This window comes from Antedon bifida, chromosome 7 (genome assembly GCF_963402885.1).
Source record: "Antedon bifida chromosome 7, ecAntBifi1.1, whole genome shotgun sequence".
Lineage (NCBI taxonomy): Eukaryota > Metazoa > Echinodermata > Crinoidea > Comatulida > Antedonidae > Antedon > Antedon bifida.
In genome coordinates, this window is record NC_136232.1 from 25,825,793 (window position 1) to 25,841,377 (window position 15,585).

At 30.7% G+C, this 15,585-nt stretch overlaps 3 protein-coding genes across 4 annotated transcripts in view; all 3 read left to right on the forward strand.

Annotated features, from left to right (window-relative positions):
• Window positions 1-3,496, forward strand: part of LOC144847407 (CNK3/IPCEF1 fusion protein-like) — a 31,963-nt gene extending 28,467 nt beyond the window's left edge. For both annotated transcript variants that reach the window (XM_078703747.1, XM_078703748.1), the window contains exons 16-17: window positions 1,716-1,903; window positions 2,030-3,496. In XM_078703747.1, coding sequence (XP_078559873.1) covers window positions 1,716-1,903; window positions 2,030-2,734 — 893 coding nt within the window. In that variant the 3' untranslated portion in view covers window positions 2,735-3,496. The remainder of the gene's footprint in view (window positions 1-1,715; window positions 1,904-2,029) is intronic.
• Window positions 3,497-4,533: 1,037 nt separating this feature from the next.
• Window positions 4,534-8,126, forward strand: LOC144847458 (RWD domain-containing protein 1-like). Its single transcript, XM_078703835.1, has 7 exons — window positions 4,534-4,676; window positions 5,586-5,660; window positions 5,915-6,039; window positions 6,288-6,428; window positions 6,641-6,758; window positions 6,878-6,940; window positions 7,380-8,126. Exons 1-7 carry the CDS (start codon window positions 4,604-4,606, stop codon window positions 7,460-7,462), a joined length of 678 nt encoding a protein of 225 aa, XP_078559961.1. The 5' UTR covers window positions 4,534-4,603; the 3' UTR covers window positions 7,463-8,126.
• A 33-nt stretch (window positions 8,127-8,159) lies between these two features.
• Window positions 8,160-13,832, forward strand: LOC144847446 (17S U2 SnRNP complex component HTATSF1-like). The gene is made up of 9 exons (XM_078703816.1): window positions 8,160-8,276; window positions 8,713-8,876; window positions 9,399-9,597; window positions 10,207-10,409; window positions 10,682-10,833; window positions 10,946-11,042; window positions 12,256-12,345; window positions 12,708-12,787; window positions 13,068-13,832. Exons 2-9 carry the CDS (start codon window positions 8,727-8,729, stop codon window positions 13,282-13,284), a joined length of 1,188 nt encoding a protein of 395 aa, XP_078559942.1. The 5' UTR covers window positions 8,160-8,276; window positions 8,713-8,726; the 3' UTR covers window positions 13,285-13,832.
• The last annotated feature ends 1,753 nt before the right edge of the window (window positions 13,833-15,585 follow it).

The following is a 15,585-nucleotide window of genomic DNA, read 5'->3' on the forward strand; positions in this document are numbered from 1 at the left end:
TTTTTAGTATTTTTTAGTTTATATCTGGTGAAACTAAAGCAATCTAATTTCTACGAATACAAAGAATTTTGATCATTCACCATTTTACCCTGTTTTAAATAAAGTTCAAGTTTAATCATGGAGGTTTAAAATTAGTTTTATACCTCCATGGTTTAATGCACCTCTAATAAAATGAAAGTTGAAACCTACCAGTGGGGAAAAAGCATGTTGCCGCAACAAAGATGGAATTATTTGTAATTATTTGATTGCTCTGGTTATCCACTATATATATACTCTGTATGGTCATAATGTGGTAATTATTATTTCTACTAACAAATTATTAATGTGTATGCAAATAAACAACTTTAATTATTTACCATTGCACTTGATTTAATCATAATTAAATGTTTTTTGTATTCATAATGTTTATTTTTCTAACCTTAACATGGATGTTTAGTTTAATTTTTCATTTTTTCTTCAGAAGTAAAACAATTCAATGTTTCAATTCATTCTGCCTGTGCTAACATATATACTATGTATCACTCTGTCTACACTATCAAACTTTATGTGACAAAAAATGACATGACATGATGATGTCATTTTACTACTATATTTGGGCAGATCACCATTTTTTTTCAAACTAGTTTGATAGTGTAGACAGGGCTTTAGACATTCTGTCTGTACTAACATGCCAATCACGTTTAATATAATCACTTATGGCGTCTTCATTGCACAAGAAAAAAAATGCTTGAACAGCCAATAAGCCCTTAACGTCCTTGTTGCAATATCTAACATATATCACATCATTTGTTTACTCCACACTAACCTAATACAGAGCTCTATGTCTATAAAAAAAACACTACAAATACTAATGGTTATAAAGATGATAATAAATAATATGTTATGTTATATTTCAATTAGAGTGACTATATTACTTACTTAGTGAATGCCATCCATGGATAGTCCTTTATTTTAATGATTGTATTGCAGTTTTTTTATTGCTTTTAATCTTTTGCTCAAAAAATATTGTTGCTTCATTGAATGTACCTATGTATTACTAATATTGGTTTACTGCTGTGGTTTCATTAATCAGTTTTTTCAGAATTTCTTTCTTGGATATTTTAACAACCCTATCATTTCTATCAATTCCTCTTTTGTTTACTTTTGCCATATTTTTGTTTGGTAGTATTTGGTTTGAATATTTTTGTTTTCATTTTTCATCCACATTTTATGTTTACCATACCACACATTTTAATTTTTGTTGATCGTTCAAATATTTTTTCAAATTACAGTTCTGCATTTAAATCATTTTCTACGATACGGAGGGATTGATGCTCCTGTTTCGCTATCTTGGTCATACACTACATTCATTTTATGTTAAATTCATTTTATATATTTTATATTATAAATCATTTTTTCAAGTTCTTTAATTTATTTAGTATTCTTATTTCAACTTTTTAAATTCAAAGTTTTATATTATTCTTCAATAAAATAAATCAGTTAATATTTTTGTTTCCTTGACATCTAGAGTATAGAGTAACACCCCTGTAACATAAAATGGAATAACCTACCCTATGTGGTGTATTCTTGTGTAATTTACTCCAATAGTCGATATATATTATGCTAATCCATCCCCCTAGTTCACACTAGTGTTGTGAACATTGGGTTTGAACCTACTCTAAAGGTAAGATGAATGTAATATAAAATTTGATGAATAAGTTTATTTGCATCTATAGATGCAAAGGATCCATTATTAATGATGATGACGGAGGTTCGGTCTAGCGGCGCTGAGGTAAAGGGCTTTGATAGGGCAAGACGAATGTCTGGAAGAAAAAGTCTGATACGCAAGCAAACAGTATTACATAGAGATCCAACGAGGAACAAACTGCTATTGGAAAAGAGAACTCTACAAAGGACAATCAAGGTGAGACTTTAAAATATTTAAGTCCCTGCTTCTTGTATTGCAGTGTGTCTATTGTTTGCCTATAATTAAATTTTGTTATCTGCATATAACAGTTCTGTAACATTCACATTTTTGTCTTAATTTTAGGCCAAACAATCCGAGTTAGGATGTATAATGGACATTTTGTCTGGACCAGTTACCTCAGAAACTCTACAGCAATGGAAAAACATTTATGGTAACATTCTTGATAAAGAGGAGAATAATGTAAGTAGTGAAGGAGAACAGGAAGTAGAGGAGAATGGAGATGAAGAATTAGAAAACAAAATGAATGGTGAAGAAGAAGTGACTGAAATATCAAATAGGTTAACAGACGAAGAAAGTAGTGAGAAATTAGAAGCAACAAATGCACCATCTGAAAACAATGTTGTTGAAGAAGATAGTAGAATAGGAGATACAACTGTACAATCTGAAAACAATGTTGAAGATAGAATAGGAGATACGCATGCACCATCTCAAAAGAGTGACAAACAGGAGGAGGACACAGCGGTACCATGTCAAAATAGCGTGGAACACGATAAAATAGAAGACAGCACTGTATCAACTGAAAACACTGATAGAATAGATAATTCACAAGAACAGTCAATAGTTGAAACAACAGATTCTGAAATAAAAGATACTTTAAATGAAAATAAATCACAAGAAGAGACTGATAGTGCAACTTATAATTTTCATGAATCAAATATGAACAATGAAACGGACATTGATGATGATGCTAGAGGGCGCCAGCAAATGCAAGACAATATTCAGGAAAATTCTATTATTCGTGTTAAGGGAAGTGAAACGCATTTATAAAATATATAGTATTTTATGTTAATTATCAGTTGTTATATATAACTGTATATCTATTTCATTCATCATATTATTTCACATACAAAATATATATATTATTATAGTCCCGGGTGGGATTATACTTGAATTCTAAAAACAAAGGATGTTTGTGTGAATTTAGCCACAATTAATGGTTGGGGTTATTATACTCGCGCATGGGATGATACTCTGGCATTACGGTGTTAGTTCATGAATTGGCAATAGAGGGCAGTATAATGTTTCACCTCTTAAGTTAATAATTTAAACTGATTAATTTCAAATATTCATTTAAAGTAAAAATATATTCCATGTTTTGATACAAAATATTAACATTTTGGCTTGAATGTATAAAACATATGATTAACCTTTAATACATATAATTATATTAATAATTTAAATATATTTGTATAATTATATAAACTCTATTATAAATATATATTATTGCATTAAGTTATATAATTTTAATCAACATAATTGTAAATATGTATTTTTAAAATCTGAAATTATATGAATGTAAATTAATTTGTTTAAAATATATTCTTTTACTTTTACTGTGTGTTAATACAGGTGATTTCTATTTATAGATCTTGACCTTTGACTTTTTCGAACCGTGTGTCTTTAATTATGAGACCAAATTTACTTTAGTACTATGCTAAACAATAGGATTAGGAGAGTGTTAGAATTATGATGTAGACAACAATAAATTTATAATCATAAAGATCAACTTAGCTTATTTTGTAGTACAGTTATGAATGTAGAGGTGGGGGGGGGGGGGGGGGGGCATACTTGCTTGATGTTAATGGTTTGGTTAAAAAGCTAAAAAGCTTATATGACCCTTCCTTTTCTTTCTTATTTTTCAACAGTATAATGTTAGTTACTTTTGAAATTTTGTATTGTATTAAAACTTGGCAGATGGATCATGGATACCTCAATAGAACCATTGATTATAAATTGTATTCTTATTCAAAATAATGGTGTACTAATTGAATTAATATTGTTCGCAAAGTTCGTCAAGCAAACAAGGAAGAACACTATAGACCCTGATATGCCACCATGAATATTCATGTTTAGTATATTCACATATTGCAAGCAGAACCACTATTTTATGTCTACTCTGAAGAGTGTCATTTGATTTGTGACTTTAAAATAAAAGACAGAAGTTTGTAAAAAGTATTCTAAAACTGACTCTCAACTTTATAATAGAGGAATTACAACTGTAACCCCATCCCTTCCAAAAAAAGTCTCAGTCTATACTGTCACTACTAAACAATGTCATCACTCAAAGACATATACCTCAGGATGAGAGTCAGTTTTGGTCTATGGTGGTAAAATTGTCTTCCTCTTTTTTGTACAAATTGGAAAAAAAAATATAAATGTACAATTTGTACAAACTTTTTAATCAAATGAAATATTTGTCATTGTTATGTAAAGTAATTCAAATTTCACTTAAATATATATATATTCATATTTCGATTATTAATTATTGTATATAATTCTGTCATTTTGTATACAATAGATACATGTGAAAAAATATAGTTATGGAATAAAATAAATGATGAAATAAATTATTATGTTGTTTTATGTTGTGTTGATTTATTCATATTATGCAATTCAATAATGATAAAGAATAAAAGTTGGAATTGGAGTGATTTAAAACATTGATTGTTTTTCAAAGAAGACGTCAGGAAAATAGTACTTTTTAACTAATAAACGAAGAAGACGACTTATGTTATGATCCAAACTTACTGTTGCGGAACGAGTAGGTTCAAGGGTCAAAGGTCACCACATGTACAAAAACAGGAAAAAAAGAAGTGAAGTCATTTCGTTTGGTGGTGGTGAGAAAATCTTGTACAAATGACAGATTACAAAGAAGAACAACGAAACGAAATTGAAGCGCTTCAATGTATTTACCCAGAAGAATTCTCAGGTATTTAGAAATTAAAAAATATATGGTGTTTTTGCATTATCGAACACACACGGCCGGCAGGCCATGACTCCGAGTCCCAGCCTGGCCTAACCTAGGCTATGCCTAGTAGTAGAAGTATTGTGATGGTACCCGGTCTTGGTAGGGCCTAGGCCTAGTTCATGTTAGTTAGTAGACCTACCTAGTCTACTAAACTAAGCCTAGCCTAGATTGGAGAGTGCGTCATGAGCGGCTTCCTGGTTGCTGGTACACATATCATAATTCCATTTTGTTTAAAACTTGATTTAATAATTGTTTCAATTATTTATTTGTATAGATAAATACTATATTAAAAACAAATCAGGCAAAGAACATTAAGTCTAAACCGCCCGGTGATATACTGAAATTTAATTAATTAATTTGAAACGATAAAGATGAGGAAATCTGTGAGAATGAGAAAAAGTCGCCCCAACCGAGACTCGAACTCGGACCGCCTGCTTGATATGCAGATGTCCTAACCATTAGACCACTGGGGCTTTCATGGTATTGTTCGAACTCGATTGGATAGCGACTCTTTAACACTCTCGGCGTGGTACGGCGGAACAGCACTAGTCCTCAGTTATACGCACGCGCACCAGAGATCAAATTGATACGCCCTCATCTTACAGTATTTTTATTCACGAGGCGGGATCTCCGAAGAGATATTTTTATATATATAAACAAATCAGGCAAAGAACATTAATTCTAAACCGCCCGGTGATATACTGAAATTTAATTAATTAATTTGAAACGATAAAGATGAGGAAATCTGTGAGAATGAGAAAAAGTCGCCCCAACCGAGATTGAACTCGGACCGAAATACTATATTAATATACTCCTATTGCGTAATATGTAACTTTAATATCTTTTATTATTATTGTAATTAAATTGTAGGTATATCATCAGATAGCTTTGATATCAGTATATCATCAGAATCAAATAACTACTTAGATGAAGAAGTAGACAGTGGTGAGTATAAAACATTATCTACACTATCAAACTAGTTTGACAAAAAATGTATGATGTGCCCAAATATGGTAGTGACATGCCCAAATATGATATTGATATGACATCATATGTCCATATATGGGCACATTACATTTTTTTTTTGTCACATAAAGTTTGATAGTGTAGACAGAGCTTTACACATTATTTAATTAATCATCATCATTGTCATCATTATTACTGTACGTTCAAGATTGTTAAATATTTTTATTTTACAGTTTGTGTTGTGCTACACTTTGAATATACCGCAACGTACCCGGATGAATCCCCAAATTTTGAAATAGTATCTTGTAGTTTAGAAGAAGAAGATGAAGAGGCGATATTGAAGCTTTTAAAAGAACAGGTGAGTTATCGCATTGATTATAAATTAATTAATTGTAAGGACTTCGCTCTTTTAGAAAATGTATGTCTTGCCTAAATAACAACACTGAAAAAATTACGAATGAGGGTACATTTATTTTAAATGAATAATAGAAAAATAACGCTTAAAAAACACGTTTCGACACCATCATGGGGTCATTATCAAGTTCAATGAAGAAATTTATTTAACAATTTGTCTACGAGTGTTTACTGTTACATTTTTCTTTTCAGGCAGAGGAAAATCTAGGAATGGTAATGATTTTCACTTTAGTATCAGCTGTACAAGAATACCTGAATGAAAGTTTAGACAGAATAAAAATAGAAAAAGAAAATGCAAAAGTAGCAGAAGAAGCAAGGATAAAGAAGGAGGAGGTATGTCAGGATTCTATTCTTAAATCTAAAAATAATCCAATCCAATTTGTACCCAAATATGGTAGTGATATGCCCAAATGTGGTAGTGATGTGACATCATCATGTCTATATATGGGCACATCACTTTTTTTTGTCACGTAATGTTTTACAGACCTTTTATAGTAAGATAGTTTGATTATATACTATACATTGGTTCATGTTTGTTTATGCAGGAAAAAGTATTTATAGGCACACCAGTAACAATAGAGACATTCTTGAAATGGAAAACAACATTTGAAGGTGAAAAGAAAACGAAACAAGTTACAGAAATAAAGTCAAAGAAACTCACAGGTCAGTCAAGTTTCAACATGAACTTCTTCCATCAAATTTTTGTAACATCTTCCAGCGATGAATTATCCTATTTTATGATTGTTATAAAGGGTGATTAATTAGTTCTTCTATCTTTTTAGGCAGAGAATTATTTTTACATGGAAAGGTTAAAGATGATTCAGATTTAACTCTATTGGATGAAAGTAAGTCATATAATTCATCAAAAATGTATTTATTTCTGCCATATACAATACAAAGAAGACAACAACAACAAATATAAAAGGCAAGGAAAGACCAAACAGGTGCTAAACACCTATGCTAGTTGGTCAACCCAGAACAGAGCACAGAAATAAACCAAAAAAAAAATAAAAATTACGTTCTACAATTAAAGCAATTTAAAGAGAAAATGTTTTATGTCGACACTTTGTTTATGATATTGATATGTATATATGTATGATAGTATAGTAGTATAATATATATATATAGCAGTATAATGCTTTGTTTCTACTTGGAGGCGTTGCCTTACATCCCTGCGTTGAGTCTCTAGTGGGAACCAAGCTTTAACCAGCGATTATAATAGGAATTTTGATTAAACAATTTTTTAAAATTTTAATTCATGATTTTATTTCATTTTTTTTACAGGTGACCGTGTTGAAGTAGATGAATCATTATTTGAAGATATCGATGATCTTGATTTAGACGACGATATTGATATTGAGGATTAATTTTTTAAGATTAAAACATTTTAATTAAATGGGAAAAAAATGAGGTATTGGTTAAAAAGACAGAGATACACATATGCAGAATTCAAGTCAATCTGTCTCTCTCTGCTTTTGCTATCACCAGTATGGTCTTATTGTGAAAGCCAGTCTTTACCAGTGCCAATCTTTACCGATGCCAATCTTTACCGGTGCCAATCTTTTACTGTTGCCAATCTTTACCAGTGCCAATCTTTACTGGTGTCAATCTTTTGTTTGGTGGTGTCGTAGCTTAATTGGCTTGTTTATTGGTTTGAGAAAAACCATAATCAAGTTTACAACAAAAAAGAAAAGTAACAGAAAAAGTTAGTCCACCAAAAAGCAATGTGTCATAGAATAACTCACATCTTTTATATATAGTCACCTGTATAATATAATTAGTAAAGTATATGTAAAAAGCATGCTTTTATAAGCATTTTCATTTGTAGTGTTGTCTCATTCTACAGAAATGAATAAATATATTCAAATGCAAACATATAAATAGGTTATGTTAATAAATTCACATACTGTATATGAATAAACAGTGTAGATGAAAACAACGTTAATTACGTCATGGAGGTATAAAATAAACAGTTCTAAAGTTTTGTAAAATTTTGAAATGTACAAACAATTAAATCACCATAGCCAATTATGAATTGCGCCCTCTCTTTTTGTACAAATCACTACAAAAATTCGAATCGCATACACGACGATTTTCAAAATTCACCGTGGCGGTCTGTTCTCAAGATTTAGGCCTAGCCTGATGGTACGCTTTTTGAAAGCGGACAAATCAAATTATATGGTAATTTATATAGTTGTATGAGCTCAAAGTATGAATAGAAAGTACCCAGCATGGCCCAGTGCTCCTAGAGCTAACTTTAGACCTTGTTAATAAGGTACCAGCTCTCTCTTTTTAGTAGACCTAGCTAGGCTAGGCTTGCCTAGTTTAGTGTAGTATTACTACTATACTAGGAGTAGTGAAGGGACCTATTGACTATTTAGACCGGGCTAGTTGTGTTAGTAGCAACAGGCTAACTAGACCTTAGCTAGTCATGCACACTGAGTGTAGCTAGGCCCAGCTAATATCCTATCATTAATAACCTAAATAATTTAATTGAAAATACATAATAATAATATTTTAATACAATACAGTATTGATAAAATGTTCATATTATATTGATTGAATTTTGAAAGTTTAAATCATTTGAGTTATTGCAAATTAGTGTACAATTTTTAAGGTATATTGATTAAAATGGAGAATGATCAAACTGAATTTGAAAGACAGTTAAAACTGGAAAAGGAATTAGCAGCAGAGAAGGATGAATCCAGCCGCACTTATACAGACCCTAATGACGGAACGGTGTATGAATGGGATGAGTCAAAGAGGGCTTGGTTTCCAAAGGTTAGCAATAACCATCTCTTTTAATGTGTTCAGATTTCTTATTTATTTTCGATCTAGAGGAGTAATACATAAGATAAAATAATAACAATAAATGTGAGATACTTTGATTGACAAGAAGTAAAAAAAAAATAAGTAACTGTTTTTGTTAAATAATTGTTAGTCAAGTTGAGTTAATCAACAATTTATAAATGACATTTTGATATGTTTTCTAAAGCTCTGTCTACACTATCAAACTAGTTTGGAAAATAAAGTGTGATGTATCCAAATACGGCAGTGATATGCCCAAATATGGTAGTGATATAACATCATCATGACTATATATGAGCACATCACATTTTATTGTCACATAAAATTTGATAGTGTAGACAGAGCTTTAGTTAAAGCAGTATTGTTTAAATAAAAAGTCTTTTCAAACCAAAAACTCATAACTAAAGTTTTTACAGGTTTTTATAAATGAAATTAAAAAGGTATATGACTGTATTTGTTTATAACCTTCAATTGTTTTTATATGAATTATTTTAGGTAGATGAAGATTTTCTTGCTGCCTACCAAGCTAGTTACGGCTACACTGCTACAGATACCACACCAACAGATGTGAAGACAACCAAAGAGAATAATACAAGCAATTCAAAAGAAGCCACAGATACAAAAAGTGCTGCAACACAGGCTGCTGGAGAATCAAAGCCAGACTCTGGTACAAAGAAAAGGAAACAACAGGATCGTAAGAAAAGAAAATCTTTATTTACGAGTCATCATCATTATCAACATCATTATCATCATCTATCATCATCATCTATCATCATCATCATCATTATCATCATCATTCATCATCATTAATATCATCAACATCGTCATCTTCATCATCATCAATATTATCATCATCATTATCATAACCATCTATCATCAGCATCATTATCATCATCATTATCATCATCATCTTTTTCATCATCATCAACTATTATCTATCATCATCATCATCACTATCATCATCATGATCATGATGATGATCATCATCATATTGCATCCATTTTCAACCTACTGCGGGGTGAAGGCCTCTCCAGGTTGACTTCATAGTTGTCTGTTCCACACCCCTTAACAGACACAGCATGCCACAGAGAATATGTACATAGTACAGTACTATTGGTATTTGTCGCAGCCAGACATAAGATCAAAGAGCTGTTACAAGTTCCTATCTTGGGAAGGCAAGCTCAGTGTCCTGCTGTTGGATTTCCTTGGTCTTACCAATACAAAAACAAAGTTAACTGTACGCTTCCAATATAGGTTAAAATGAATTTGAGTCTTGATGCATTATCCCATTATTTTACTGTAGAATGGTTTGAGATAGAAGACGATAAGAACACAAATGTGTACGTATCAGGACTACCAGATGATGTCACGATGGATGAATTCAAGGAGTTGATGGGCAAATGTGGCATCATTATGATGAATGAGGAGACGGAAGAACTCAAGATGAAACTGTACAGAGATAATGAAGGGAACTTGAAAGGAGATGGGCTGTGTTGCTACCTCAAGGTAAGGCAATATGTAAAGCTCTGTCTACACTATCAAACAAAATGTGAAGTGTCCATATATTGACACGATGATGTCATATCACTACCATATTTGGGCATATCACTACCATATTGGGGCACATCACACTTTTTTTTGTCAAACTTGATATAACTTCTATAATGAATATTACATTTTTGTGGGTGCTACTCTATACCATCTTACCTCTTACCACCAATGTTACTTGAGTCATCTCTAGTAACTTTCATAAATATTTTCTTCTGCATTTTTTTTAGAGAGAGTCCGTAGATCTTGCTTTGCAAATTTTAGATGATTCTGTTTTAAGAGGTCATAAATTATCGGTAGAAATTGCAAAGTTTTCACAAAGAGGAGAGTACCGATCACAGAAGAAAAAGAAGAAGAAAAAGAAAAAAAGTACACAACAAAAGTAAGACATAGCAGTATATTTAAAAAATATGATTGTGAATATTTTAAATTTGGTCATTTTTTAAATTGAATTTTGTTTTTCTATTTCTCACTAAACTTTCTCTCCTTTCAAGATTGCTTGATTGGAGACCTGAAAAGAAAGATCAACAGCGAAAAAGGAACGAAACGGTGGTCATAATTAAACATTTATTTCATCCTACAGATTTTGATGTAAGTTTATTTTTGTGTTTACTATCTTTTAAAAATTCCTTGAGGAAAGGGGAGTTTTATTTATTTCTGTTAAAGATGTATTAACCCCCTGAAAAAATAACTTTTAAAAATGTTTTTAGTGTCACATAATAGTTATTTACTTTATTTAAAAATTAGATCGGAAAAAAAATTATTTACCTGAAATGACTATTTAAAAATAGTAAAATTGACTGGGTTTATGGTTGAATTTAACAGTTTATTTTGTCTATTTATATGTGAAAACATTTAAAAATATTTTTTTCTACAGAAGTGATTACTTGATCAAGAAATTGCCTATTCAACAAAGTCTCTTTTTTATTATTCTTAATTTTTCATGTTTTTGGGGGACAATACATTATTAAGCTCCTCCTTAGGTAGAATTAGGCCACTGTCTTCATAGGTGATTTCATAATTCATTCAAATCCAAATGACATTGGCATATTTTTTCATTTTGATACATAACACATCAAAACATAGAGCAACTAGAGACCTAGATTTACTTGGCTAGTACATTATCCACTTTACACCAGGCTTCATTCATTAATCAATTTGATTGGCCAGTATTTGTTTTAAGTTACAAGTGTAGTGTTACCTCAGCAAAAGTAATCAGATATTTACTGTTATGCAAACATCAATCAAAATACGTCAAGCGTATAATTTGTTCCAATGCTTCCTTATATGGTCATATGCTCTTCTACATCCCTTTGTTCATAATAGAGGTATTGCACAGAACATGCATTAAATGTATGTATTCTATATATTAATCTTTGTATATATTTTATATGTATCTGTTTTTTATTGTACTAATATTTGCCAATCTTTAAAGATATATTGTCCCCCTGAAAACATTTTTTTTTTTAAATTGTTGAATATGCTATTTTATTGTCACATAAAAGTTATTTACTTTGACCAAAAATTGGGTTAAAAAAATATTATTTACCTGAGAAAACTGTAATTTAAAGAAAAAAATAGTCAAAATAAATTTTTGGTTAAATTTAACTGTTTATGTTGTCTTTTTATAAGTGAAATGTTTTTTTTTTTTCGTTTTTTTTCTTATGGAAGTGAATAACTTCATTAATACTGCAAAATGGCCTATTCAAGGTCTGATTTTAGAAATATTTATTTTTCATGATTTTGGAGGACAATACATCTTTAAAGGTCCTAGAGTAATGAAATACTTTATTTTTGTTAACAGGAGGATGCAACAATTATCACAGAAATTAAAGATGATTTAACAATGGAGTGTAATAAATTTGGAGAAGTTAAGAAAGTGATGATATTTGATGTAAGTGTAGGCTAAACTTTGGTCATAATATTGACGAAAATAGAATATATACATATAAGAAATACATACAATAACCTTCATAAATTGAAAAAAATAATTATTATTAAATAATAAATAAAAAATAAAATAAAACTTCTGCTATGTGTCTATTAATTTCTGGTACATTAAAAAAAATATAAAAACAATGTTTTTTTTTAAATTTCTTTCACTTTATAGTTGTGTATAGTATTTATACAGTGAAATGTGATAACATCCACAATGAGTAAATTTAATTTTCAATCCATGCACTGATCATTCAATCATTCTAGATTGATTATTCAATCTAACAATTGATTACTAACGTAAACACTTATCTTTTACAGCAACATGCAGAGGGCGTGGCATCGGTAAAGTTTTCAACAGCGGAGGCAGCAGACATTTGCATCCTTGGATTGAATGGAAGGTACAGTATGTTAATTATTGGAATATTTTAACTTCTATAATTATTATATTAATAATATAGTTTTAATAGATTAAAATTAATGTACTTTTTAAAAAAATTAATTTTTGCCATCATTTAGTCAAGTCAAGTAAATTTATTGTTATTTTTTAAACAGTATAAAAAACATTTACATTGAAATGAATTAGAATGGTTTTGGCTAAAAGCAAATAAATAGAAACTATGGTGAAACTATCCCTTCTTGCATAAATTAACTTAACCTGTCGTTTGTTTCTGTGTTCAGATGGTTCGCACAGCGTCAACTCATCGCCACCCAGTGGGACGGGACAACGGATTACAAAATAGAAGAAACGGAAACAGAGAGGGAAGCAAGATTACAAAAATGGGAGGAATTTTTACAAAAAGATGATGAGCCTAGTAAAACAGAAAACAAAGAAGTGTCAGTTGATGATAAACAAGAGTCTACTACTGCAGTAAATACTACTACTGCAGTTACTTAATTTGTTTAGCTGTGTATATTTATTTTGGCCAATTTCACCATTACCCTAATGTGGGATTTTCCACCTACAATAAGTGACACACATAATCATTATATTTTGTATTTTGTATAAAAAAATCTTTACCAAAAAGATAGGAGACTCGCCTCTTACAATGAGGTTGGCGAGATAGGCTTTAATAAGTAATTTATTAGCATAACGCATGCTAACTTTCAATTCTAAGTCTTTAGAAAAAGTTTCTTATACAAAATTTTAGAAAACATTGTTTAGTCAGAATGAGGTATTTTGACATACACAGTATATAATCATAACAAATGTTACTATCATTACAAATCTCATCTCTTTCACAAATTTTCGATGACAACAAAATCAGATGTATTAATTAATTTTATCTGCACTATTCTTAATTATTTTATATCTTTAATATTTTTTAAAACATGTAATTTAATTTCAGTTTACAGCAACACTGTATTCAGATAATTTCACTTAACAATTTGTATTACAATATCGGAATGTTTTCTTAATTTGTATAATAAAACATTAATACAGTATATACAAGGGTTATTGTGGCAATTTGTGTGTGCGAAGATAAGGGAATCAAATGATGTCCGAGTATTAAGCTCTGTCTACACTATCAAACTAGTTTGACAAAAAATGTGATGTGCCCAAATATGGTAGTGATATGCCCACATATGGTAGTGATATGACATCATCATGTCCATATATGGGCATATCACATTTTTTTGTCACATAAAGTTTGATAGTGTAGACACAGCTTTATAGATGCTGAGTTTGATAGTGTAGACAGAGCTTTATAGATGCTGAGTTTGATAGTGTAGACAGAGCTTTATAGATGCTGAGTTTGATAGTGTAGACAGAGCTTTATAGATGCTGAGTTTGATAGTGTAGACAGAGCTTTATAGATGCTGAGTTTGATAGTGTAGACAGAGCTTAAGAGGTAATTTTAGTTTGTTGCTCTACAATCTTGGATTTGCTCTGTTTTTAGTTTGGTAGTGGTTTGGTAACAATGTTCAAATTAAGAAATGCTATATTATGTATGATGCGTAATTAACAAGTCTTCATTCTTCCATGAGTGTAACCTCCATAATCATTCAAGGAGTACTAATGGGTACACAGCAAATGAGTAGAAAATTGTAATGAGACCCTGTAATTTGCAAGTCTAGCTGTCGGACGTGTAATTCTGCCTTGCTTTGTGGAGTATGTCAATTGGGTAGCTTATTAGTCTTGCATGCATGAGTGAGCAGCAAGTCATCAGAAAGTCACCGGGTGGGTTACTCGTCACTCTTTAATTAATTAACGAATTGTTAACAAATTAGTTGTTGTACTTGATTTCAAATTTTTCGCATTAAATTTTCGCGCCTTTTTTTTTCGTTTTTTGGAACATCAATCAAAAACAGATCATTTTTTTTGTTTTTGCCACAATTAGTTTGTAATTTCGTAGTTGCCAATTAGTCCTTTAATTGGTGTTTTGTAATACTAATAGGGTGCACAGCCAAATCATCTCATTTTTCATTACAATTGGGTTTGGGAATTTTTGTTGGAAGCAAATATCGTTTGATTAAAGATGTATTGTTCCCCAAAACATAAAAAATTAAGATTAATAAAATCAGACTTTAAATAGGCCATTTTAATAAAGTTATTAACTTTTGTATAAAAAAAAATCATTATTTCACTTACAAAAAGACAAAAGAAACGTTTAATTTCAACCAAGAGCCATTGTCTGACAGACAATTTAAGTATTTTTTCAGGGAAATAATTTTTTTTGGATCCAATTTTTGGTCAAAGTGAATAACTATTATGTGATATTAAAATGCCATAATCAACAAAAAATTGGAAAAAATAAAGTTTGTAGGGAGACAATATATCTTTAAGATAATGTACTTCTCTCTCGTTCATTGTACAGTGTAGTTGATCGCTGGAAGGGATATATTTATTTTTCCGATTCAATCATACATGAATACCAGGGAGGTAAAAACTGTTTACAAATTCGCATAATTTCCGTGATCTCATAAATTAGGAGGCGGAGTTTGTAGCGATCGACGCATTCCACGACAACTCGTCACAAAATGATGTCACATCACGTGACCGGGCCATTGCACTCTTGGAGGAGTTGAGAGTCTAGGGAAGAAATTGTATCAATCTTTTGAAATGGGGTAAACGGAACACATTGTTTGGAAGTAGGCTGGCTACTACTTAAAATATACTGTATATGCTTCTTGGGACTGGATAAGTGGAGAAGGACGTCTACGTAGTTTATTCATGGACCTATAGGTCCATGGTTTA